We start from the raw sequence: 24,394 nt of genomic DNA on the forward strand, positions 1-24,394 counted from the left end.
GTCTGTTATTTTTGCAACTTTATGCTAATCTATTATTGTTTCAAAACAAAGAGTCAAAAAAAATAAGGTATATTGTACACCTGTGTTCAACAACGTTATTCACAACAGCCAAAAGGTAGAAGTAACCCAACTGTCTATCAACAGATGATAGTATATACATACAATGGAATAATATTCAGCCTTGAAAAGGATGAAATTCTGACACATGCTACACAAAATATATGAACCTTGAGGACATTATGCTAAGTGAAATAAGCCAGTCACAAAAGGATATCTATTGTGTAATTCCACTTATATGAGGTACTCTAGAGCAGTCCAATTCGTGGAGAAAAAACAATGCTGGTTGCAGGATCTGGGAGGTGGGAGAATGGGGAGTTATGGGGAGTTATTGTTTAATGAGTACAGAAAACAGGTACCTGGGCGGCTTAGTTGGTTTAGTGTCTGATCTTGGTTTTAACTCGGGTCATGATCTCATGGTTGTGGGCTCAAGCCACATGTCGGGCTCCATGCTCAATGCAAAGTCTGCTTCAGGTTCTTTCTCCCTTTTGTTCTCTCTCTCTCTCTCTCTCTGTCTCATCAATCAATCAGTCTTTTAAAAACATGAGTACAGAAAATATTTTAATATTTTGGAAGACAAAGATTTCTAAAGATGGATGGTGGTGATGGTTGTACAACAATGTGAATGTACTCAATGCCACTGAACTGTACACTAAAAAATGGTTAGAATAGTACATTTTTAATTTTTTTTTCATTTTTAAATTTTTTAAATAGGAATTTTTATGTATACTTTGCCAAAAAATTTAAAAAGAAGATACTTTATAAGTAACATGTATTTATTATACAACGTGCATATTTAAATGCAAACATAAATCTCCTTGAATACTTTTAATTTTTTAATTTTCATTTTGAGATGATCATAAACATAGAAAAGTTGCAAGTTCAGTACAAATAAGTGTTTTTCCAGAATAATTTGAGACTGTTACCAACCTGATGTCTCATCTCTCCCAAGTATTTCAGTGTGCATTTCTGACAACCAAAGACACTCTCTTACGTGACCACCATACTACCCTCAAAATCAAGAAATTAGCATCAACACGTTGCTCCTTGGACTCTATTCAGATTTCACAGTCGTCCCAATAATGACCTGTACAGAAAGGGAAGCCAGTTGAAAATTATGTGTTGAATTTACTTGTCATGTCTCTAGTCATCTTCAATTTGGAAGAGTTTTTAAGTCTTTCCTTAATTTTCATGACATTGATACTTCTGAAGATTACAGGCCAGTTGTTTTGTAGACTGTGTCTCAATTTGAATTTGTCTGAAGTTTCCTCATGAATAAATTCAGGTTGTGTATTTTGGTCAGGAATATTGCAGGAGTGATCCTGTGTTCTTGTTACATCTTGTCAGGTGATACATGATTTCAGTATTCCCATTACTAATCATGTTCACTTTGATCATTTGATGAAGTGTCAGCCTTCACCACTGTAAAGTTACACTTTGTTCCTTTGTAATTGAGTATGTTGTGGGGAGATATTTTGAAACTGCAGTATCTTACATGTTTGTATCTGAGGACTGATAGTTGATTCTTTTATTTGGTGGATTATAATCCAATATTATCTTTATTTTGATGCTCAAATTGTCACCGATTTTACCACTAGGAATCCCTTCAAGCTGGCTTTTGTGTCCTTTTGACATGTTGGTATCATTATGAATGCTTTTAAATTTAAAAAAGAGTAATCATGATATTAATGGCTACATGGCATCCTATTGGGAGGACAAAGCGTAATTTGTTTAAATAATCCCTTTGGAACATTTTTGTTTTACTTTTAAGAAAAAAAAAAAAAAAACAGGGATGCCTGGGTGGCAGTGGTTGAGCATCTGCCTTCGGCTCAGGGTGTGATTCCAGGGTCCTGGGATCAAGTCCTGCATTGGGCTCCCTGCTCAACAGGGAGTCTGCTTCTCCCTCTGCGTGTATCTCTGCCCCTCTCTCTGTCTCTCATGAATAAATAAATAAAATCTTTAAAAAAAAACCATACACAGTTTGTATAATATAGCCAGATTGCCTTCTGGAAGCCTTCTAACAATTTACACATCCACAGCAGTATGTGTGTGCAAATGTCCTTTTCTCCACACTCTCATTAACAATCAGTATTTTTAAATAATAGGAACTTCATAATCAGGGAAACTTTTAGAGGCCAAATTGCCTTGTATAAGCATTGTAAGGGGTTATCAGGACTCTGGACAAAGGAGGAAAGTAGGGTTTATATGTATCTTTTACTATTTTTTTTTCCTTTTCTCTTTAAATCAGCAGAAAAGGTATCTCAGAAGTAAAGCCATAATTTTCTTATTTATGATGCTGGTTTTGTAAGGAAGACAGTTTAAAATAGATATATTACAATGGAGTCTTTTTCTTTTCTTGTGATTTATTCAATTTCTTTCAAATAACTCTCAGTGACTGACCAGTCATTGACCTCAAAAATCCTTTTCAAAATTCTGAAGTCATTCTCTACTAACCAGCTGTATGACCTTTGGGAAAGTTGCTTATCAGTAGGCTTCATTTTCCTCATATCTAATTAAGTTAAGTAGTTTCTAAGGTATCTTCTCCCTAAAGCTGGAAGATCTTACGAAATTTTGTTCTGAGAGTTAGAAGTGGTTGTTTTGTTGAGCTTACAAAACTGGTTGAATTTTGTAGTAAAATATTTTCCTCGTGTATCTAATTTTACAAATGTGAATTGCAGGAAATATTCATTGGGCTTCAGTTCATTGGAACTATCAATTTATGGGCTGGTTTTGTTCTAAGACTTCTGTTGTTTATTCTCCTTTGCTTCTAATGTAAATCTGTCTTGTGGCCCTTTTGACTATTTAGTACAAAGAAACAGGATAGCCCAGACACAGATTCCATTTAAGAGTTAAGTGTATATAGAAAGCAGATATCATAGACTAATGGGTATGGAAAGGATTACTCAGTAAATAGGATTATGACAATTGCTTGGCCATTTAAAAGAAAAAAATGCTTAGACCTTTGCTTTAGATCATATATCAAAATAAATTATTAAAAAAAACTAAATGCAAAGAAACCACCTGAGGTAGAAAAAAATAAAATTGTATATTTATTAAATCTCAAGTTTATATGAAAGCAAAATAATGAAAATTACTAATGGAAAGTTGATTTGATCTCTTACAAATTAACTTTAGAAAATAGTTTGGCAGTTTCTTATAAAGTTAAACTTACACTTAGGTGTAACTGAGCATTTGCACCCCAGGGAATTTATCTTAGAGAAATAAAACCTCATGATCAGATAACAATCTGTATACAAATATTGATAGCAGCTATATTTGTAATTATTTGTAATTAGAAACAATCCAAATGCCCTACAGTGAGTGAACAGAGAAACTGTGAGCCCTTTTATAACAGTACTCCTTGGCAACAAAAAAAGAAAACTCTTGACATGTAACAACATGGATGGATCTCAAGGGCATTAAGTCGAGTGAAGAAAAACCAACTTCAAAGAATTACGTATTATATAATTCCATTTACATAATACTTGTGAAGTAGCAAAATTATAATAATGGATAATAGATCAGTGGCTGGCAGGAGTTAGGGCTTAGAGGAGGGTGTGAATATTGAGAGGTAACAACAGAGTTTCTTTATATTGATGAATATTACTGAACTATTTTTGCAGGCAGTGCTTATCTCAATTATAGTCTTGGTTATTTGAATCTAATCTGCACATGTGATAAAATTTCATAGAATTACACACAAAACTGGTGAAATCTAAATAAGGTCTGTACCTGAGTTAATAGTGTTGTACTGATGTCACTTTTCTGGATTGGTTATGTACTATCGTTATTTACCATATTATCGTTGTGGAAAACTGGATGGAATATACATGAGAACTCTCTACTGTTTTTGTAACTTCAAGTCAGAAATGGTTTCAATATTGAAAATTATTTTAAAAAATTAAATAAACTGGGGTACATCCAGACAACAGAATATTATTCAGTGCTAGAAAGAAATGAGCTATCAACCATGAAAAGACATGGAGGAAGCTTGGATACATGTTACTAAGTGAGAGAACCAATCATATAGTATGTACAGGCTACATACTATGTGACAGACTATATGATTCCAATTATATGATATCCCCAAAAAAGGCAAAACTATGGAGACAGTAAAAAGATCAGTGGTTGCCAGGGGCAGGGGAGAGAGAAGAATATAATGGGTAGAACAGAAGGTTTTTAGGGCATTGAAATTACTCTCTGTGATAATGTAATGGTGGATACATATGATGCATTTGCCCTTACCCATAGAATGTACAACGCCAAGAGCAAACCCTAACATAAACTATGGACTTTGGGTGATAATGATGTGTGTCAGTGTAGGTTCATCAGTTGTAACAAATACACCACTCTGGTGTAGGAGTCCATAATAGAGGAGGCTGTGCATGAATAGGGTTAGGGAAGATATAGGAATTCACTGTACCTTCTGCTCAATTTTTAGTGAACCTAAAACTGCTCTAAAAAGTCTATTAAAAAAATGGGTCAGAAATAAACATTGAACAGCAAGGTGAGGAATATATTTGTAGCAATTATTAGAGATAAAATTTATTTTCATGTCTTATTTATAAAGAACTCATATAAATCCATAAGACAGACCCTGAATCCTCTGTAGACTGGAAAGAGAACTCCAGAGAACAAGCAAGTGCCCCAAGAGAGAATTTTGTAGATACACTTTTGTGTTTACTCAAAAATTTTTGGAAACCTCAAATTCAGTAATGTAATACCACTGTTCTTGGAAACGTGCCCTGGAAGAAAGATTTTTTTTTTTTTTTTTTTTTTTGCCATTATAACTGTGTAATCTCACCTAAGAGAAAAATAATTTAAAGGATACAAACAGAGCACTGTAATTTGCATTGTTTTGAAATAGCTTTGAGACAATTTTGAAAGACCTTACTGTATATAATCTGTTCCCTCCAAAAAAAAAAAAATCTGTTTTTTTTTTCCAGGTGTAAATTAATCATTTGAAAGCAATTGAACAATGGAGCCAGACATCATTCGAATGTACTCTTCATCCCCACCACCACTAGACAATGGAGCCGAGGATGACGATGATGATGAATTTGGGGAATTTGGTGGGTTTTCAGAAGTGAGCCCTTCTGGTGTAGGGTTTGTTGATTTTGATACACCAGATTATACTCGTCCCAAGGAAGAGTTTGTACCTTCAAACCATTTTATGCCAATTCATGATTTCTCAGAAAATGTAGATAGCCTTACTAGCTTTAAGTCCATTAAAAATGGTAATGATAAAGAAATCAGAGCTGAACTTTCTCCTCCTGTGGAAGGACAGTCTGATGTTTTACTTTCTACCACCAGCAAAGAAATAATTTCATCTAAAACTTTAGATACTTCCATTGATGGCATAGAAAGTCCAGAAGATTTAAATACTATAGTGAAGCAGAGACAGAATGTTGGAACGCCTGAAAGTTTCTCTCCAGGAGATTTTAGAACTGATATGAACATTGTTCATCAAAACAAGCAGTTAGAGAGCTGCAATGGTGAAAAGCCTCCTTGTCTGGAGATTCTGACAAATGGGTTTGCAGTACTGGAAACTGTAAATCCTCAGGGAACAGATGATCTGGACATTGTAGCTGATTCAAAAGGAAGAAAGCCTCTTAGCACTCATAGTACTGAGTATAACTTAGACTGTGTACCTAGTCCTGCTGAGGAATTTGCAGATTTTGCCACATTTTCCAAAAAGGAAAGGATACAACTAGAAGAAATAGGATGTGAAATTTTGAATGATAAAGAAGCATTAACCATTCAGGAAAACAATAAAATTAATAGAGTCAGTGAACTTAATTCTGTAAAAGCAATGTCTTTGGGTAGAAGTTTTGACGAAAAAGGAGACATTGATGGAGAGGATCAGGTTTGTGTCTCAGAAATAAACAGAATGAGTACCAGAGGTTTCAGTACTGAAAAGCAACGCCTTCCAACATTGCAACAGGATGAATTTTTAAAATCAAGTGTTCAGTCAAAGCCTTGGAGTTTGGCAGACTCAGCTGATAATTTAGAAGCCAGCATAAGAGAAGACGAGTATAAAACTGAGGAAAAACTTGATTTATTTACTTCAAAGTGTGCTGACCTGTGTATGGATTCTATTAAAACTTCTGATGCCGATGATGAAGTTGGTTCTTCCAAAGAAGAAAGTAAAAAGTTTACTTATTCCCAAAGCCCCAGTATTGATCCCACAGAAGAAAGTGTTCTGGATGATTCTATAAGTGTAAAAAATGGTGACAGTAGTAATGATTTTGTGACTTGCAATGATACTAACGAGGATGAGTTTGGGGACTTTGGCACAGCCAGTGGCGCAACTCCACCTTTCGTTACTGGTACTCAAGATTCAATGAGCGATATCACTTTTGAAGAGTCCTCAGAGCACTTTCCACATTTTAGTGAACCAGGTGATGACTTTGGAGAATTTGGGGATACAAATGCTGTTTCTTGCCAAGATGAAATTATATTTACTGAATCCGACCTAAAACAGACTTCTGATAGTTTATCAGAGGAATGTAAATTGAGAGGAAAGTCTACTGGAACAGGCACTGATCCTATTTCAAAACTGGAAATTGGGCAAGAAGGTGAATTTGGAGATTTTGATTCTGTGCCAAATATTCAAGATGACTGCAGTGCTTTTCAAGACTCTGATGATTTTGCAGACTTCAGTTCAGCTGGGCCTAGCCAGGTTGTAGATTGGAATGCTTTTGAGGATGGACAAAAAGATAGTTGTTCTTGGGCTGCTTTTGGAGACCAGGCTACTGAATCGCACCATCGAAAGGAAGCTTGGCAGTCACATAGGACAGATGAAAAGATTGATACTCCAGGAACCCCCAAAATGCACAGTGTCCCTTCAGCAGCTTCCAAAGGAGCAGTTGCTGGTGGCCATTTACAGGAAACAGCCACTTCAGTTCAGGTATTTACTGATTTACTCTATTTTGTATGACATATTAATTGCTGTAGAGGCTTTTCAGAAAGTATTTTTAAATTGGGTGGGTACCTATTGAAGGAGTCTCATAATGCTTGGTTTGTAGATTATATTTTTCACAACCCTTTGGTAAACTTTCAATAGACAATCCTATAGTAAGTAATGCTTGGTAAGGTTTTTCTTTATCTCAGTGAATTTAGTACTTACAGAAATCCATCAGCTTGCTTTTTGATTAACATAAATACCACTTATGTAAAAAATTCATTCATTAGCTAATTATTCCAATGAATCCTTCAGTTTTTACCTTTACAGTCATTTAAGAAAGATTAAAGCGAGATGTAGAAGATTTTTTTTTAAGTTTCAGAAATAATGTCTCTTAATTTTGCCCACCAAGAGACCTAGGAAATTAGAATCAAGTTTCCATTTTTTGAAGATTGATTGATTGATTTGAGAGAATGAGAGAGAGAGAGAGAGAGAGAATTGACGTGCACCAGCTGGGGAGGAGCAGGGGAAGAGGGAGAGAGGGAAAGAATCCTCAACAGACTCCCTGCAGAGCCTGACCAAAGAGGGGCTCTGCTGACTCAGCTACCCAGGTGCCCCTAAAGTACAGTTTTGAGTGCAGGACAGAACAAGCAGAATTTTAAACCTCAGCCTGTGCTGAAGGCTGTAGGGAATTGGAGGACAGAAAGAGAATTTGAGCAAAGCAGATTTGGATTTCATAATTTGACAATGACTAAAGACCTAGGATGAGAGTTTGAGAAGGATCAAGGGTTAGACCTAGAACAAGAAACAGTCATAGGTTGACTTACTGTGGCTGTATTTATTTGCTTATAGTTTCTTACAAACGTACATTTTTGTTCACACTTTTTGGGGAGTAGGTATGTCAGGGAGAATATTTTTATCCTCCAGCACCTGTACTTTATCCTTTTCTGTTCCAGACTCTTTCAGAGACGATTCATCAAGATTTATTCTGACCTAAAGTAGCCCCTAGAGATATATTTTGATATCCAGGCTGTTCCACAGTCATGAATTGTACCCTGTGCTAAACCTAACGTTTCCTCAACCCCAGAGGTGTTAAAAAGAGCACTCCCTAGAACATTACTGCTTTGCATTGACAGTTGATAGAAGGAACACTTGTCTCACCAGCTTTTTTTAAAGATCCTGAGGACAAAATCAGAGTCTGCAAATTCTTCCATTTATCTTTTGCTAAGCAAACCATTTTCAGTTGGAAGTATTTCCAAAGTCTGGATGTTAATTGAAATGGTTATACATCGTTGCTTTGATACATGAAGATATTATTATGATATTATCAGGTGGTATATACAGCTAATCACTTTTCATTTGACTTTGAGTGTCTGAACAGCTTAATTTGCTAATTCAGTTATTATATGGTTTGGCTAATGTGTATTATTCCTGTTGATTAATTAATTATTGAAGTAGAAGCTTTCAGTTTTAAACAAGGAGTAAACTAATTATATAATGCAAAGCCAAGACTGTTGATGGTTGATTTTGACCTAATCCTTTCCCTATTTAGTTTCATCTTAGTAAGGTGACACTGGTATTGAATGATCTTTAATTTATAGCCCTAGAACTTGTAACATCATGAGATAATAAATTTTTAAAAGTATGACCACTTCAAAAAGGACTTTTTTGCATTACACAAGTTGATTAAAGTTATTTATAATTTGATAACTGGGTATAAGAGGTAATAAAGTATATAAGCTTTGTATAACCTTACAAATCTGAGTTCAAATCTTGACTCAGCCTCTTATAAGCTTTATGATTTTGTAAGTTACTTCTGAGCTCAGGTGTTTGTAAAAAAAAAAAAAAGAGAGAGAGAGAGAGATAATATCCACTTCAAGGGACTTTTGTGAAGACAAAATGACAGGAAATTTTAAAGTGAATGAAAAAATCCACTGAAAAATAAGAATTTTGTAGTATGATTCTATTTTGTAAAGATAAAGCAAAAATTGTGTGGATGTGGCAAGATACATTAAGACTTCCCAAGATTTGTTTGGCTCAGTCCTTAGACTTTTATTTTTGCTGAATAGATTTGGGAAATGAGCAGAACTTAGAGATGGATTTTGGAAAGGAGAAATTGTTAGAAGGGGCTGGAAGATAAGTTTAGAAGGAAGTTGAGGTACGGAAATGGGTAAGCCCCTACTCGGTAAATGACGAGTTGGAAGTGATATTCGTTCTTATTCTGCTGTTGTGAAAGAGGCTTGTGGCCTGCAGTTTCTTCCTTTTCCCAAACATGCTGGAAAAATACATTAATCTAAGTCCCCTAGGAGAGGATTAGATTTACTAGCATTTTTCCTAAAATGTTTCATCTGCTTGCTACAGTGTTGGGGACAGAACAGAAATCCTCTTTTTTTTTTTTTTTTTTTTTTTAAGATTGATTTATTGCAGAGAGCATGCACAAGCATGGTGAGGGGCAGAGGCAGGGTGGAGAGAGGGAGAGAAGCAGACCCCCCACTAAGTACAGAGCGCGACACAGAGCTCGATCTGAGGACCCTGAGATCAAGACCTGAGCTGAAATCAAGAGTTGGACACTTAACCAACTGAGCCACCGAGGTGCCCCTAATGACAGTGAACATTAAGTTTTTAATGGTGGAATTTAGAATGATTTTTTCCTTTTAAATTTTACCTGAATGTAACAATTCTGTCCTGAACAGAGTATCTTCAAGTCCTTTTGTCCAAATTCGGCTTTGGCAGAATGTTGTGAGTCTTTCAGAATTCATAGCTTAGTTAATTCATTTAACAAACATGGGAAACAATTCTGTTTCAAGAAATGAGTGCAGTTGTCATTTCAGATTTCTATTTCTCACTATAACGTTGTCTGGGTCTCTGTTTTTTAGTACTTTCTTTTTTTCTGGCTACCAAAAGGATATCTTAATATTTTAATAAAATATGTCTTCCTTGGATCAAGAGACAGTTTTATTGCAGCTTTATTGTAATAACTTATTACTTAGTGAGAAGTCAACCAAAAAGAAATCTTCCAAACTTGTAAAATGTTCTTAGTCAAACTACTTCTTAAATGTGGGTCTAGCAAGCCTCAGAGAGTTCAAGCCTTGATATAAAACCATACATGACCATGTACTGCGAAATCTTCTTCCCTTTCAGTGAACATTGTTTTCTGAGAACACAGGGATCAATATATTTTATTTTCTTGTTAACATTCTCATAAATTGTAGAGGAAAACAAGTAGTGGTATCTCTGTTGAACAAATTGGAAAAGAGGTCCAAGCTGTTCTTCGGTTTTTAGGCTAAGATTCAAAACAAAAAGATGATTTAAAAAAATCCTCCTTAATTTCGAAGCAGTCCTCTTTTCCAAAAGACCATTATGTATGTAGTTTTAACTGATTTCTTTCTTCCTTCCTTTCCTTTCTTCCTTTCTTTTCTTCCTTCCTTCCTTTCTTTTCTTTCCTTCTTTCCTCCCTTTTCTTTCCTTCTTTCCTCCCTCCTGCTCTCCCTCCCTTCCTTCTACCTGTTAATATTCCAGAAAGGAAATCTGATTGAAATAACTAAGATTACTTGTTCGTACATGTATGGTAAAGGAAGTTAATATTGTACGTACTACATTTAACTCTGAGCTTTTGTAAAATTTTTAAAATATTGCTGTGGATGTTATTTGAGAATGTAGGTAATTGGTAAGTAATCTCTTTATATTACTCGACTATAGAAAAGGAACCAGGAGTAGTTTTTTTCTTATTAGCTATCTACTTGATAATGCTACTGAGAGGTGCTACTAGATGAAGATTTTTTTTGAGAGCCTTAAAAATTAAGAGTATCACAAAAAGAAAAAGGAAGAGAATTATTAATACTTTGGCTTATTTTACTTTTAAATTAAATTTTTGGTTCACCAGAAAGTCAGCATTCTCAAACTGACTCTTAACTCCACATTTTTACCTTTGTTTATTTTATCATCTGCCTAAGATACATGCAAGGTTTCCCTTCTGTGGATGAACACCTGAACTTATTACTGAAAAAAGAAGTAAGCAACCAAATAAAGAAATTAAGTGGTCAAAAGATACAAACTTCCAGTTATAAAATAAACGAGGGGATGTAATGTATAGCATGGTGCTATAGTTAATAACATTATATTTTATAACTGAAAATCTCTAAGAATATAGATCTTAAAAGTTCTCTTGACAAGAAAAGAAAAATTTGTAACTATGTGTGGTGATGGCTGTTAAATAGGTGTATTGTGATCATTTTGCAGTATATACATATCAAATCGTTACGTTGTACACCTAAAACTAATATATGTCAATTATATCTCAATTTTTAAAAAGAAAGAAATTGAGATTTTGGCCTTAGAGCTCTTTGCTTACTTGAAGTATCTGGATAGCAATTTCTTTTGTTATTTTTCCCCTCAGGAAATTAGAAATTCTGGTCTCTAGTTCCAAAATAGGTAAAAATACTTCACTAGATTTACCCACAACTTGCACAGAAGGGGCTAACCATCTTTTTAGAACAGGTGAATATTACAGTTGGTCACTCTTGATAAAGTATACAATTGTAGATTGTATTTGATATCTTACTAAATATTTAATGGTGGCAAGGCATAAGGTAACCTATTAAATGGAAGGTTAAATTACCCAGTGGATTTTGTGTTTCTTCTAAACTTCCACTTAAGAGCAAAATCTAATGCTATCCGTGTTAAAATTATTAGCATTAATCAACTTTTGTTCTGAAGGAAAAAAACTAACTAGATACATGTTGAAGGAACTTTAGGAATTGCCGTAAATACAAGCTACTTTAAAGGAGATCTGAATTGAGTGGCATAAGAACCAGAGTCTTGAATCCTAGGTGCTAGTCTTATGCACCCCTTTGGAAAACTTAATGAGATTTTCAATATACTTTTTATACTCCAGTATAATTATTTATAAAGTAGAGGTATATTAGGGTTCTCCAGAGAAACAGAACCAGAGAGACTTATTAAAAGGGATGGCTCAAGTCTTTTGGAGGTAAAGAAGTCCCAAATACAGTCCTAAAGCTGTCTTCAGTTGATCAGATGAGGACCACCCATATTAGAGAAGACAATGAGCTTTACCCAGTCTGCCATTTCAAATGATAATCTCATCCAGAAACACTTCCACACACATACATCTAGAATAATGTTTGACCAGTCATCTGGGCAGGGGCACTTCATGTCCTAGTCAAGTTGACACATAAAATTAACCACCAGAAGAGGGAGTGCTATTTGTCCCTGTACAGCTTTCAGGGTTTCAGGAGATTTGCAACCTGTTTGTGACTGGGACCTACCAACTGGGAAGCTCTGCACTCGATAATATGACTTGTTTACATCAGTGGGTAAAATGAAATGATTGCTTATATACCTCCTACTCTAAACATCGAGATATGAGAGAACTGAGAATGAGTGTAAGTGAATGCATACTTGATGCTTTGCCCCCGTTGATGAATTTAACCATTGGGTAGTAGATCATTTGTGCTTTCCCAGAAATCACATCTGGTTTGAAAAAGTAGTAACTGTTATTATAGAGACATTCAAGGTAATAAAGGACCCTGGTAGGAGAATAAATTTATGACAAATGAGAAAATTGGGAAAGATAAAAAAGCCAGTGTACCCTTGAGAGTAACATAGCTAGGGCCACATGTGACTTTAATGTGACTTACCTCTAAAAGATATTTAAAATTCTATTTTGTGACTTGGTATAAAGATGAGGATGTTAATACCTATTTTTAAAACATTTTCATAGGGACAGCTGGGTGACTCAGCGGTTGAGCATCTGCCTTCACTCAGGGCATGATTCCAGGTCTGGGGATCGAGTCTTGCATCGGGCTCCCTGTGGGGAGCCTGCTTCTCCCTCTGCCTGTGTCTCTGCCTCTCTCTCTCTGTCTCTCATGAATAAATAAATAACATCATTAAAAACCATTTTCATAAATCCCTAAAGTTATGTGGGCCTTGGGCCCTGGCAGTAGTATAGTGCTTAAAAGCAACACTCTAGAGTCATACTGCTAGACTGAGGTCCAGGTTTCAGCACTAACTTGTATTAGTCACTTCCCTGAACCTTAGATTTAGAGAATAATAGTACTTATTAAAATCTCTCATTCTGAAGGTAAAATGAAAGTGTGCATGTAAAGGTGCTTACCACATTGTCTCGCACCATAATAAGTGCTCAACAAATGTTAGTTACCGGATCCTCTCAGAAATGAACTTCTTGGAAAATGGTCTTTAAAGGTGCAAAGAAATAGTGTTGCCAACTGAAGTTTATGGTGAATGGCAGAAAGTAATAGTGGGCAAATAAGAATTTGAGTGAGAATGCCTCTATTTCTGGCTATATACTCATCTGTCAAACTATTTTGAGAAGAAAGCTACTGCTTTGGGCTAGTTTCCATTCTCAGAATAGTTTTGGCAGATTAGGAACTCTTCTGAATACTAGTGCCCTCCTTCTTTGTCCTAGCACTGGACGTAAATAGGGAAAATAAAATGGACTCTGGCATCTGCCTTGAATGGTATTTGACTTTCAAGTCTACATGTATCAGCTCCCAGTTCTTACAATGTGTACTGGCCAGATGTGCTGCTGTTTGCCGTAGGCTGAGAATTTGATGCACATGTGAACTGAAGAACAAGACTGAGTTTACGTAACTGATATTCAGCTAAACCAGTCACTAGTTCTCTAAGTCCAAATTCAAGGGAGAACTAACGACTGCTTTTCCTATATGACTTTGGAGTTAAAGGCATTTAAAAGTCAAGTAATTAATGTGAATATTATTTCATTTAGTTTGCTATTCAGTTACGGTTGTAACCGTAAATAGCTAACTATTTAGTATGCTAAGTGTGTGGGCACTTGGCAACTTCTCATTAATTTACAGTGCAGCACTCTTTAGTAAAATGTACATTTTGCTTTGTTGAAAACTATGAATTGTAGTGTTAGATAAAATCATTGCTTTCTTAGGTATAGTCATCACCTCAGCAGTTAACAGTTGAATCTCTTATCTCATGGCTACAAATGTTTGAAAGACCACCAAAAGTGGGTAAAAGAATGATTTGGTGAAAATAGTAGGCTTTGGAGTTCAGACTTGGGATCAAATCCTTGCTGTGCACCGGACCAGCATGAGACTGTGGTTAGTCTCCCTGAGCTTTAGTTTGATTTGTTATACTAGAAACAATAGTATTTATCTTTGGGGTTTTTTATTTTAAAAAGATTCATAAAGTAGTATATATATATAATATCAAGCATAGTACCTAGTACATAAGGGATTCAATTATTTATATTTGTTACAATTATATAAATATATCCAACAATGGTTAGATGGCTTATAATAAGATATACTTTCATAAGTGGAACAAATATGCCCCCTGCAGTCTTAAATAAAAGTGAAGTGCTTTTTTCTTTCTTTCGTTCTTTTTCTTAATCTAGTGCACAGTGATTTAGCTTACATTTCTGTATCAACTATGTACAGGAACCTAAGTACTGGAGATTCAAAATGAGACATAGTCCCATATAATTTTTAGAAATTTAACCTAGAACTGCTTTGATGACAGCATAATACAGTGTTTAAGAACAGACTCTGGAGCTATACTTCCTAGGTTAGGATTCAGCATGTAATATTCATCTGACTGGGAGCAAGTTAACCTCTTAGTGCTCCATTTTTCTCATCTAAAAAAGGGATGATAATATAGACTGTTACTTCCCTCCTGTGGTTTGTCTGTGTTCTTCTATGAGCTAATATTTGTAAAGCATTTAGAATAATGCCTGGCATGTGGTGAGCACTGTGTAAGCATTAAATAAAAAATATAATGCACCATATCAGACTTTGGCAGTTTCTAACTATGTTTCAGAGAACATCTTTTGATCTTTTACTGAATTTAGGCTCTCACTTTCCTGAACTGATTCGGGTTATACTTACATGGTTTGCTTTACATGTTCTGCCTTATCTGCCTAGGGAAACTCATGTAGCCAGTCTAACTTTACCATTAATTCCAAATATTAAATACAGTCTTTTAGAACTTTGCATCTAATGCAAGTCCACATGTACTGTAACATGTTAATAAACATTATTATTTAATTCACATCTTTTTCTGAATCAGCTATAAGGAGTTTAAAAATGTGTAGTGTTCCTATTTAATCAAAACCAGGAGTGGAAAAAAAAAAAAAACAGGAGTAGATTGCCTCTTATGGCTAGATAAATAAGAATTCTTAGAAGCAGGGTAATATTAAGTTCCATTTCATTCATACACAGAATAAGTCCAAGTTTAAATAATATTTCACTTTGTTAAACCTAGTATTGATGTAATATTAATTTTATTACTGATTTGGTTTTAAATTGTTATATGTATTAAACTGTGGCTGATAGTGTTGAGGGAAAAATTATATATATTATACAACAGTTAAAATTATTTAATAATTAAAACAACTTTTACCAGTAGCATGGTTTTGATATATAACTTATATCTCATGCTTAAATTTTTTGCTCAGAATAACAGTAATATTTTTTTTAATTTAGCGTGTGATTATTATCTGTTTTAGAAAATCTGTTTCTTGGGATCCCTGGGTCGCGCAGCATTTTGGCGCCTGCCTTTGGCCCAGGGCGCGATCCTGGAGACCCGGGATCGAGTCCCACGTCGGGCTCCCGGTGCATGGAGCCTGCTTCTCCCTCTGCCTGTGTCTCTGCCTCTCTCTCTCTCTCTGTGTGACTATCATAAATAAATAAAAATTTTTTAAAAAATCTGTTTCTGGGAATCCCTGGTGGATCAGTGGTTTAGTGCCTGCCTTTGGCACAGGGTGTGATCCTGGAGTCCCGGGATCAAGTCCCACATCACGCTCCCTGCATGGAGCCTGCTTCTCCCTCTCCCTGTGTCTCTACCTCTCTCTGTCTGTGTCTCTCATGAATAAATAAATAAAATCTTTAAAAAAAAAAATCTGTTTCTTGAAAGAAACCTATCTGCTTGGTCACAAGAAAAACTGTTCTTATAGTGGGTTAATTTTTCTTCTGAGCATTATGTTATGTTCTTATACCTGTTCTATTTACCAAGTTATTTGGACTATATTCCATCATATTTTTTGAACTTGTAATTTTATTGCACTTCTTGGGAAGTAAAGCACTCTTAAACCCAATGCTGTTTACACACTTTGTATTTTATTTTATTTATTTATTTTACACTTTGTATTTTATATGTGATCACAATTTAAGTCATGAATGCCAAAGTGTCAACCAAAATGTTTACTAATCTACAAAGAGGGGCGCCTGGGTGGCCAGTTAAGCATCCAACTCTTGATTTTGGCTCAGATTATGATCTCAGGGTTGTGAGGGTGAGCCCCATTTCAGGCTCCAGACTGGGCCTGAAGCCAGCTTATGATTCTCCCTCTCCCTCTGCCCCATCCCCCCCTTTTTCTCAAAAAAACAAATTTTTTTAATAAAAAATAAAATCCACAATGAGTAGCAGGAAGAGGTTCTGTTTATACAAGTGGCTCTTAATGATAGACATTTTTAAATTGGTTCTTATTTTCCAATTCAAGAGGATCTTCAGGTGGGTGCAAAAATTTGGATTATTTCATTTCTTCTTATACTGTGGTAGAAATCGATAGATTGAAACAAGTATTTTCATAATGATTTTTTTTTAAAGATTTTATTTATTCATTCATGATAGACATAGGGAGAGAGAGAGGCAGAGACAAGGCTGAGGGAGAAGCAGGCTCCATGCCGGGAGCCTGATGTGGGACTTGATCCTGGGACTCCAGGATCGTGCCCTGGGCCAAAGGCAGGCGCTAAACCGCTGAGCCACCCAGGGATCCCTTCATAATGATTTAGAATGTTAAACAGTGGGGATCCCTGGGTGGCTCAGTGGTTTAGCACCTGCCTTCAGCCCAGGACGTGATCCTGGAGTCCCGGGATCGAGTCCCACATCGGGCTCCCTGCATGGAGCCTGCTTCTCCCTCTGCCTGTGTCTCTCCCTCTCTGTGTGTGTCTCATGAATGAATAAATAAATAAATAATCTTTAAAAAAAAAATGTTAAATAGTGGTAGAGAAACATCTCTAGTGAGATTTGAACCTAGATTTGACATTTATTTTATTCCTTTGTAGCCCACTGTGTTTCTATGTACCACCTGTATAATAACAATAGTAGTGAAAAAAGTTACCACTTTCTCGGCACACACTGGGTACCAAGTATTTAATCCTGTGGTTGGTTACCCACCCTGTGAGATTGCCCCTGATATTTTCAGTTTATAAATCCAGAAACTGAGTCTCACCCCTGGGTCCACAGTCCTCTATTGAAGTATTATATTACATCATACGTTTACTTCCTGGAATTAACTAGTAGCAAATGAAATTTGGCATGTATAACCATGAACAACATATTAGTAAGAAATTCTTCGTAGAAGATTCCCTTTTACCATCAGACTAGTTGTTTGGGTAGCTGGAAATTATACTTTTAAAGCAAAATGTCAGGAAATTTATTTTTCATCACAATCTTTGTTAATTCTGTTAGCTGCTTTCTTGTTGAATCGTTAAGAGTTCCTCCTTATGGTGGGTGGTCCTGTTCAGTTAGTAGGTTCTGATTATTTAAATCTTTGTTATTTATTGCTCTACCTCAGAGGTCAGCAAACTGGCCTATGAAACAAATCTATCCTGCTGGCTGTTTTAGTAAATAAAATTTCATTGGAACACAAGACACATATGTTTATAGATGGTGCAAAGCCGAAAATATTTACTGTCTAGCCCTGTATAGAAAAAATTTGCTGACCCCTGGTTTACTTCATTAAAGAAAATATATAAAGCAATTGAATGTAATATCTAACCACAAAGATAAATGGAACTTTCTTTTAAATTTTCCATGTAACTTACATTCTCCATGAGAAAAAGTTAGGTAGTAAGTAAAGACTTGAGGTGAATGTGATATTCTGTTTGTTCATGTACATTCCACTGATTTGAGAATTTGCTTACTGGTATACCTGGTAGTTAGGTGTAATATTGCCCAAATAACTGGATGTCTTTTGGGGTCATTTCTTTCTTCCTTTGATAAATATTTTTTCTTTCCCAAGAAGGATAACAAAGAGGATACAAGAGAGATTCAGTTTTAATTTACAGAGAAGTAAAATTTGGTCATATGTGAGTTTTTGTTTACCTTCCTTGCCCAGAAGGAGCCAGCGCTCATCATGTTTCCAATTAGATGGTTATCTGATCCCTTTAAAAGTAATGTCTGTCCATTCCCTCTGTTGAAGCAAGTAAGTATGGGTCCCCTTGACACACTCAAGTTTCACAAGCCTTGGGATCTTGAGTCTACTCTTTACTGTAGGTTTCATAATTGATACTGAGAACCTTTTCCCATATCACACACATGAATATAATGAAGGTGTTAGAGTAACTTTTGTAGAGATAACAGAAGAGCACCCTGAGACTAATTATTCATTGTTAAGTTTTTGCTCTGATACTGCTTCCAAAAGAGAGGTTTTAGTTTGAAAAACATGTTTGTGAAGATTTTTCCTTTTGTTTTGCATTTTCCTGTTTGCTGAGTATACTAAACAGCAGAAATCAAGCGTTAACTTGTTTTTGTTACTTGGCAGGAAATACTACCATGATGTGGCATTTCCTTGTACACTTGGTATCATTTCAGTAGTACACTTCCAACAGTCTTTAACTTCACAGTGTATATTCCTATTTGGTATTTAAGTAATAAATTGGAAAAAAATAGTAAATTGAGCTAAATTGAAAATATTTCCCATGTATCTGACATACAGTAAGGAAAGTAGGAATAAATGTTATTGTAGGCTGTACATGTAGAATAACCTAGTAGTACCCCCCAAAAATGTCAGTCAGTCTAAATTCAACAAGTTTTAATTAATGAAAATACTCCAAAATGCCAGCGTTCTCAGTGAAAGTACTCCAGGGAATATCCAGTCTTTGCATGGAGGAAAGGCAGTGTTCTATTAAAAAATACTTATATACACACCATATATAGAAGCGTAGAAAAAAATGGAATTTTTAAAAGATAACACAGATCATCAAAATGATAAGTGAGCTATTGAATTTCTTAGTAAAAATTGAGACATTCTTTCATACTTTGGTTCTTTTAGCAGCAGAGATATTTCGAAAAGGCTTTTAAAGTTCAAATGTTTATATTCAAGAAAAAGGTTTTGTCAACTATGACTGCATAATATTTTTCATAAACATCCAGTTTAAGTATTCTTAAATCTGGAGTACATGGGTGATCATAGGGAGCATCTCAGTGATGTAAATAATATGAATGCTGCCTGTTTGTTTTTCTGAATGTTTCTATTTGTTTTTTGGGGGGAGAGGGGTTGTTTTTTGTTTTTTGTTTTTTGTTTTTTTTTGGTTTGGGTAGATTATTCACACTTTGAGAATGATTTCTCACTGTACAATTGAATAATAATTTTTTCTTTGTGAATTCTGTAATAGATTAAATAAGGTAGTGTTTGTGAAGTACCAGATATGTTGCTTGGCATATAACTACATTTGTCACCACTGTATCACCATGATTACTTAATGTGATCACTTAGAACAATTGTTTTATGAGTAGTTATGCCCCTGTGTTTTCCTGTACCCTGACTGGTAGTTAACCTCCCTTTCTCTTATAGTGGTAAACAGGGTGCAGAGTTAGAGACGCGTGCGCGCGTGTGTGTATTGATGATAAAACTGACATTAAAATTAGAGAAATGAAAATAAACTTTTGGGGGGTGTTTTGATGCAGACAGCTTTATTAAACCGCCTGGAGCGAATTTTCGAAGCATGTTTTCCTTCAATACTTATCCCTGATACTGAAGAGGAAGTTACTTCCCTGAAGCACTTGCTGGAAACAAGCACCTTCCCATTAAAAACAAGAGAGGCCTTAGCTGAAAGTGGGTAAGTAGTAGACAGTTTTTAGATAGCATGCATATTTGTTAGTTTCAAATATTCCAACTTACAAAGTTCTCTTAAAGCATCAAGGTTCTAAAATTTTCTTGTAACATTGTGTTGAAGTTTAAAAAATCATATTGTCCTACAAAAAACTCCCTGCTCCATTTTTGAACACTTTAAAAAATATTTCTAAATGGATATTGTCATCACTTTATATATTATCTTTTGACTTCTAGTATGATAGATGAGAATTTAGACTTTACATCTGCTATCCTCCATCATCTCTATATACTTATATTTTTTGTTGAGTTGATATTTGGTATTTGCATTATTGTATCATGTAAATAGTGCTCACTGTCCATTATTAGAGCTTCTTTCCAGATGTATAATTGCCTCTCTTTTTCATTTACTAAGTCTTTTCCTACCCTTCAGCAGCCTATTAGTACAGTTTTACTTAGGATCAAACCATTCCATTTTTTTTCCTGAGTCCTCTATGAGAGGACTCAGTCCTCCTGAGTCCTATTCTAATCTGGAATGGATTCAATCTAGGCTTCTTGTCTACATGTTGTCTTGGTAGTTCCCTTCATGTAGAGCCCATTTTGGTGAAGCACATCCTCTAATGCCTCCTGAGAAATAAATGGGTACATGGGTGGTAAAATTTTATTTTATTCTATTCTCCCATTAAATTTATAATTTAGGATTGTTTGTTGTTGGTATTCTGAAAATTCACAATGAAGTGTCTTGATAGAAATCTTTTCGTTCATTGGACTAAGTACTAGGTGTACGATGTTTCAGTATCGGGCAGTTCTCTTGTATTGACAATTACCTGCCCTCCATTGTCTTTCTGGATCTCCCATTAATTATTAGATGTTAGATGGTCTAGGTTGTTTTTCTCATTTCAAAGTTACTCTTATTCCTGTACTCTCTTGCATTTCATTACTATCCATGTCTGGACACATTCTCTCCCTCTTTACAAGTCTCTCCATCCCTCTTTGTGACTTCAGTGCTTACAGTGCAGGGTTTTAAGTACCTCTTAATTTCTTTAAAGATAGAGATTATGATTTGCTTCTTGGTTTTTGGGGGATGATTTCTGAGAAGAAAAGGGGACAAAGGTTTATGCTTTACCATCTTAAAACCTTTTAGATGTGTTATTTTAAAATATGCTAGTTGTCCAAATAGACCCAGGAATCTCCCCAAGAGACTCATTTTGGGGATATAGCAACTCTACAACAAAACAAACCATAAAATACAGGAAAATATTTTTTGCCTTACTAACAATAAGACCTAAACAGTAAAAACAACTTATTTAAACTGTAGAATTGTGGTCAATTAAATAATGATGCATTCTGTCTAATTGAACGTTACACAGCCATTGAAAAGGTATACATGTAGATGAAGAAATGCTTAAAATCTGAAAAAAATTTTCTATATGCTATAATTGCAGCTGCGTTATTGGGCCAAGACTTAAAGAGAAAGCACAAATATTAAATGACTGTAGTAATATGGTAGAAGGATGAGTGATTTCTTTTCTCCTTTTAAATATTTTTGTTTTACAATTTAAAAAAAAAACAGACTAGATTTTGGTTGGTTATTGGCAAATTGTTTCAAATGAGTTTAACTTAGCTATTTTAATAACTAAGTGGTAGTTGATTTTATTCAGATTTGTAATAATTGTATACTCATGTTAAACGCAAGATTTATTGGAATATATAACATTTCACCATCACATTAAAACTAGAATTTGTGGTGAAAGCTATTGCATAACCTGTTGTTGGTGGCTTCATCATCAGGGAACTGCTGGATGTGTGGACCGAGCTACAGGACATCCATGATGCACATGGCTTGAGATATCAGTGGGGCGGCTCCCATAGCAACAAGAAGCTTTTGTGCTCCTTGGGAATAGACACCCGAAACATTGTGAGTTTTGTTAGTACCTTGGAAAATCCTTTAGTGGATCTATAAGTGTTTTTAAATTCTGTTACACTTCTGATCAAGCTATGATAAGCTAGTTCCTCAGAAAAATAATTATTAGTTGTCTTAAAAACTAATTTATTTTGAATATGACTTTTTTTCTTAATGTTTATTAGGTTTTTTTTTCTTTTTAAGATTTTATTTATTTCATGAGAGAGAGAAAGGCAGAGACACAGGCAGAGGGAGAAGCAGGCTCCCAGAAGGGAGCCTGATGTGGGATTTGATCCCAGGACTCCAAGATCATGCCCTGAGGTGAAGGCAGACGCTCAACCACTGAGCCACCCAGGTGTCCCTGAATATGCCAACTTTTAAACATAAATCTGTCTAAATTTTTCTCTGGTCGTATGTTATTTTAAGAAAAAGTGGTTTTAGTGTTTTTTGTTAACTATAAAAAGAAAGGATTGGACTAAGATATCAAAAACAGAAGCCCATATGAGCAGTTTAATAATTTGTTCTATTTATGTTTCACAGTGTATATAATAAAGCATTGCAAGCATATTTTGTTAACTGTTTCATTGTATAACATGTCATTTTCTAAATAAATGTTCTTTTTCTGTAACACATGTATGTAGCTCTTCACGGGTAATAAGAAGCAGCCTGTTATAGTGCCCATGTATGCAGCAGGATTGGTAAGTACAAAAATGTCTGTGTGCAAATTTATTATCGCTGCATTCTGTAAAATTTATCTTATGTGGCATGACACGGAAAGTGTTTTTTAGGGGGCATTTAGTGTGGAAACATTAAATGAATAACTATTAATTTCCTTTAAGATCTCATAAATCCTTTCAAGTCTTGACTTAAGGACATTTTTCTATATTGTATTAATTAAAAACACTGTTTTGTTTTGAATTGAAGATTTAGTAACATAGTGCTCCTAATTCTCTCTAAAATGTACCTTTGGAGGTCTTGTTCTTTCTGCCTTTTTTTTCTCTTTTCTAAATTTGCTTTTAAAAAGTGGAAGCTAAAGTATCTGAAGACTGAGATATCATGTATTTTAATCCACTTCTGATCAATTTTAAATGATATAGTAGTGAAGCTGTGGATGTATATAAAAGCTTGGGAATACCAAATGCTAGTAATTGAAAATGAGCCACAATCCATAATTGGTCCTCAGTTTTTCCATTAATTTTTTAAAATATGTTCAATTTTGTTTTTTCAGATATGCCAGGTAGCCCAGGATAACTGAGGAATTTTCTTTCTGTACCTTATCAAGACTCAGTCACACTTTAAAGTTTGATGTGTTTGTGTTTTTTGGTGTGTCTTTAAGTTATTGGTGGACAAAAATGTTCTATTAAACTAGAAATATTTTTAAATTCTTACACCAATAACTACAAAATAAGGTAAAATACAATATTTAAGAAAAAAATAACTTGATATGGAATTTAAATTATACAACCCTTTATGTGCACGGGAAAGTGAATTTGCGGTGAAACTTGACCTTTAATCTTACAGACATTTTCATGAATAAACTTTAATTACTGGTAATGAATTGAAATGTTTTACTTTGTTTCATTTTTGTAGTTTTGTTTGTTTTATGGAATTAGGCAAAAAGTTTTCTGTGCTTCAGCTTTTAATCCATTTCTTCTCCTTTATAAGTGTAAATAGAATTTATCTTGTATTTTCAAAACACCTTGATTATCCTTATACTTTTTTCTGTTGTGATAAAAATAATGGAGAACATTCTTTAACTTTTGGTTATTTGTATTTCTTTTTTCCTCGAGGAGTAGCATTTTAAAGATTGTTGGTGTTAACTGTCACATTCTGAGTAGAAAGTATGAATTTAATTTGTAGGAGTTTTCATTCGGCACATGGGGAGCAGTAACCTACTTAATCCTTATGTGTAAGCCCAGCATATTAGCCAGTTCTTTTTAAATTTTGTGAGAAGTTAGAGACCAATGTTTTTGCTTTATTTTCCTACCTTAATTACTATCTTTCTTGGTAATAATTTTACCCTTTTTATAAGCTTTTAATACCAAAGTTGATTTAGTGAATATATATCTCTCCTTTACCATCTTTATGATGCTTTTACATTTAGAAATTTATTCTTTTTCATATCTGGTTTCCAATTTTAATTATACCTGAATTCTTCCCATGGTGCTTCAACCAATGAAATGTTTAGTATCTTTTGGTCTCATTTGGAGGAATAGGAGCTGAAATGATCATTTAAGTCACTGGTTCTCAGACCTTAATATGCATCAGAAATGTTTGGAAGACATGTTAAAACACAGAATGCTGGGCACCACCTCCAGAGATTCTAACTCAGTAAGGGTGAGGCTGCACATCTGACAAGTTACCAGGTGGTGCAAAAACTACTTGGGAACCACTTTGAGAACCACTGATTTGTGGGATGTTTCACTTTGGAAAAGTTGGCTAGCTGGGAATTGTTTGCTGCGTGCACTGTCGCTTTAGATAAGGGTGCACTAGAAAGCCTGTATAATGTATAAGCTATTGAGTTAGACCATGAATTTATTTTCAGTCAAGTTGCTGGCATAAAGCCTTTCACAAATAGCATTGTTAAGAATTGAATCTATAAATTGCTTTAGTTAGCATATGCCCTCTTTTATAAGAAGGGGAATTGTCCTGAAAACTTGTTTTTAGAAATGTATAGTTACCTTACTGT

General features: G+C 34.9%; 1 protein-coding gene across 7 annotated transcripts in view; it reads left to right on the forward strand.

The window, feature by feature from the left end:
- Positions 1-24,394, forward strand: part of AFTPH (aftiphilin) — a 66,852-nt gene that overhangs the window by 21,790 nt on the left and 20,668 nt on the right. For all 7 annotated transcript variants that reach the window (XR_005366151.1, XM_038551442.1, XM_038551439.1 and 4 more), the window contains 4 exons: positions 5,004-6,967; positions 19,658-19,809; positions 21,594-21,720; positions 22,347-22,403. Coding sequence is in view for 6 of the 7 variants with exons in the window: in XM_038551442.1 (XP_038407370.1) it covers positions 5,036-6,967; positions 19,658-19,809; positions 21,594-21,720; positions 22,347-22,403 (2,268 nt within the window). In the remaining variant the exon portion in view is untranslated. The remainder of the gene's footprint in view (positions 1-5,003; positions 6,968-19,657; positions 19,810-21,593; positions 21,721-22,346; positions 22,404-24,394) is intronic.

This window comes from Canis lupus, chromosome 10 (assembly GCF_011100685.1).
Source record: "Canis lupus familiaris isolate Mischka breed German Shepherd chromosome 10, alternate assembly UU_Cfam_GSD_1.0, whole genome shotgun sequence".
In the NCBI taxonomy this organism is placed as follows: Eukaryota; Metazoa; Chordata; class Mammalia; order Carnivora; family Canidae; genus Canis; species Canis lupus.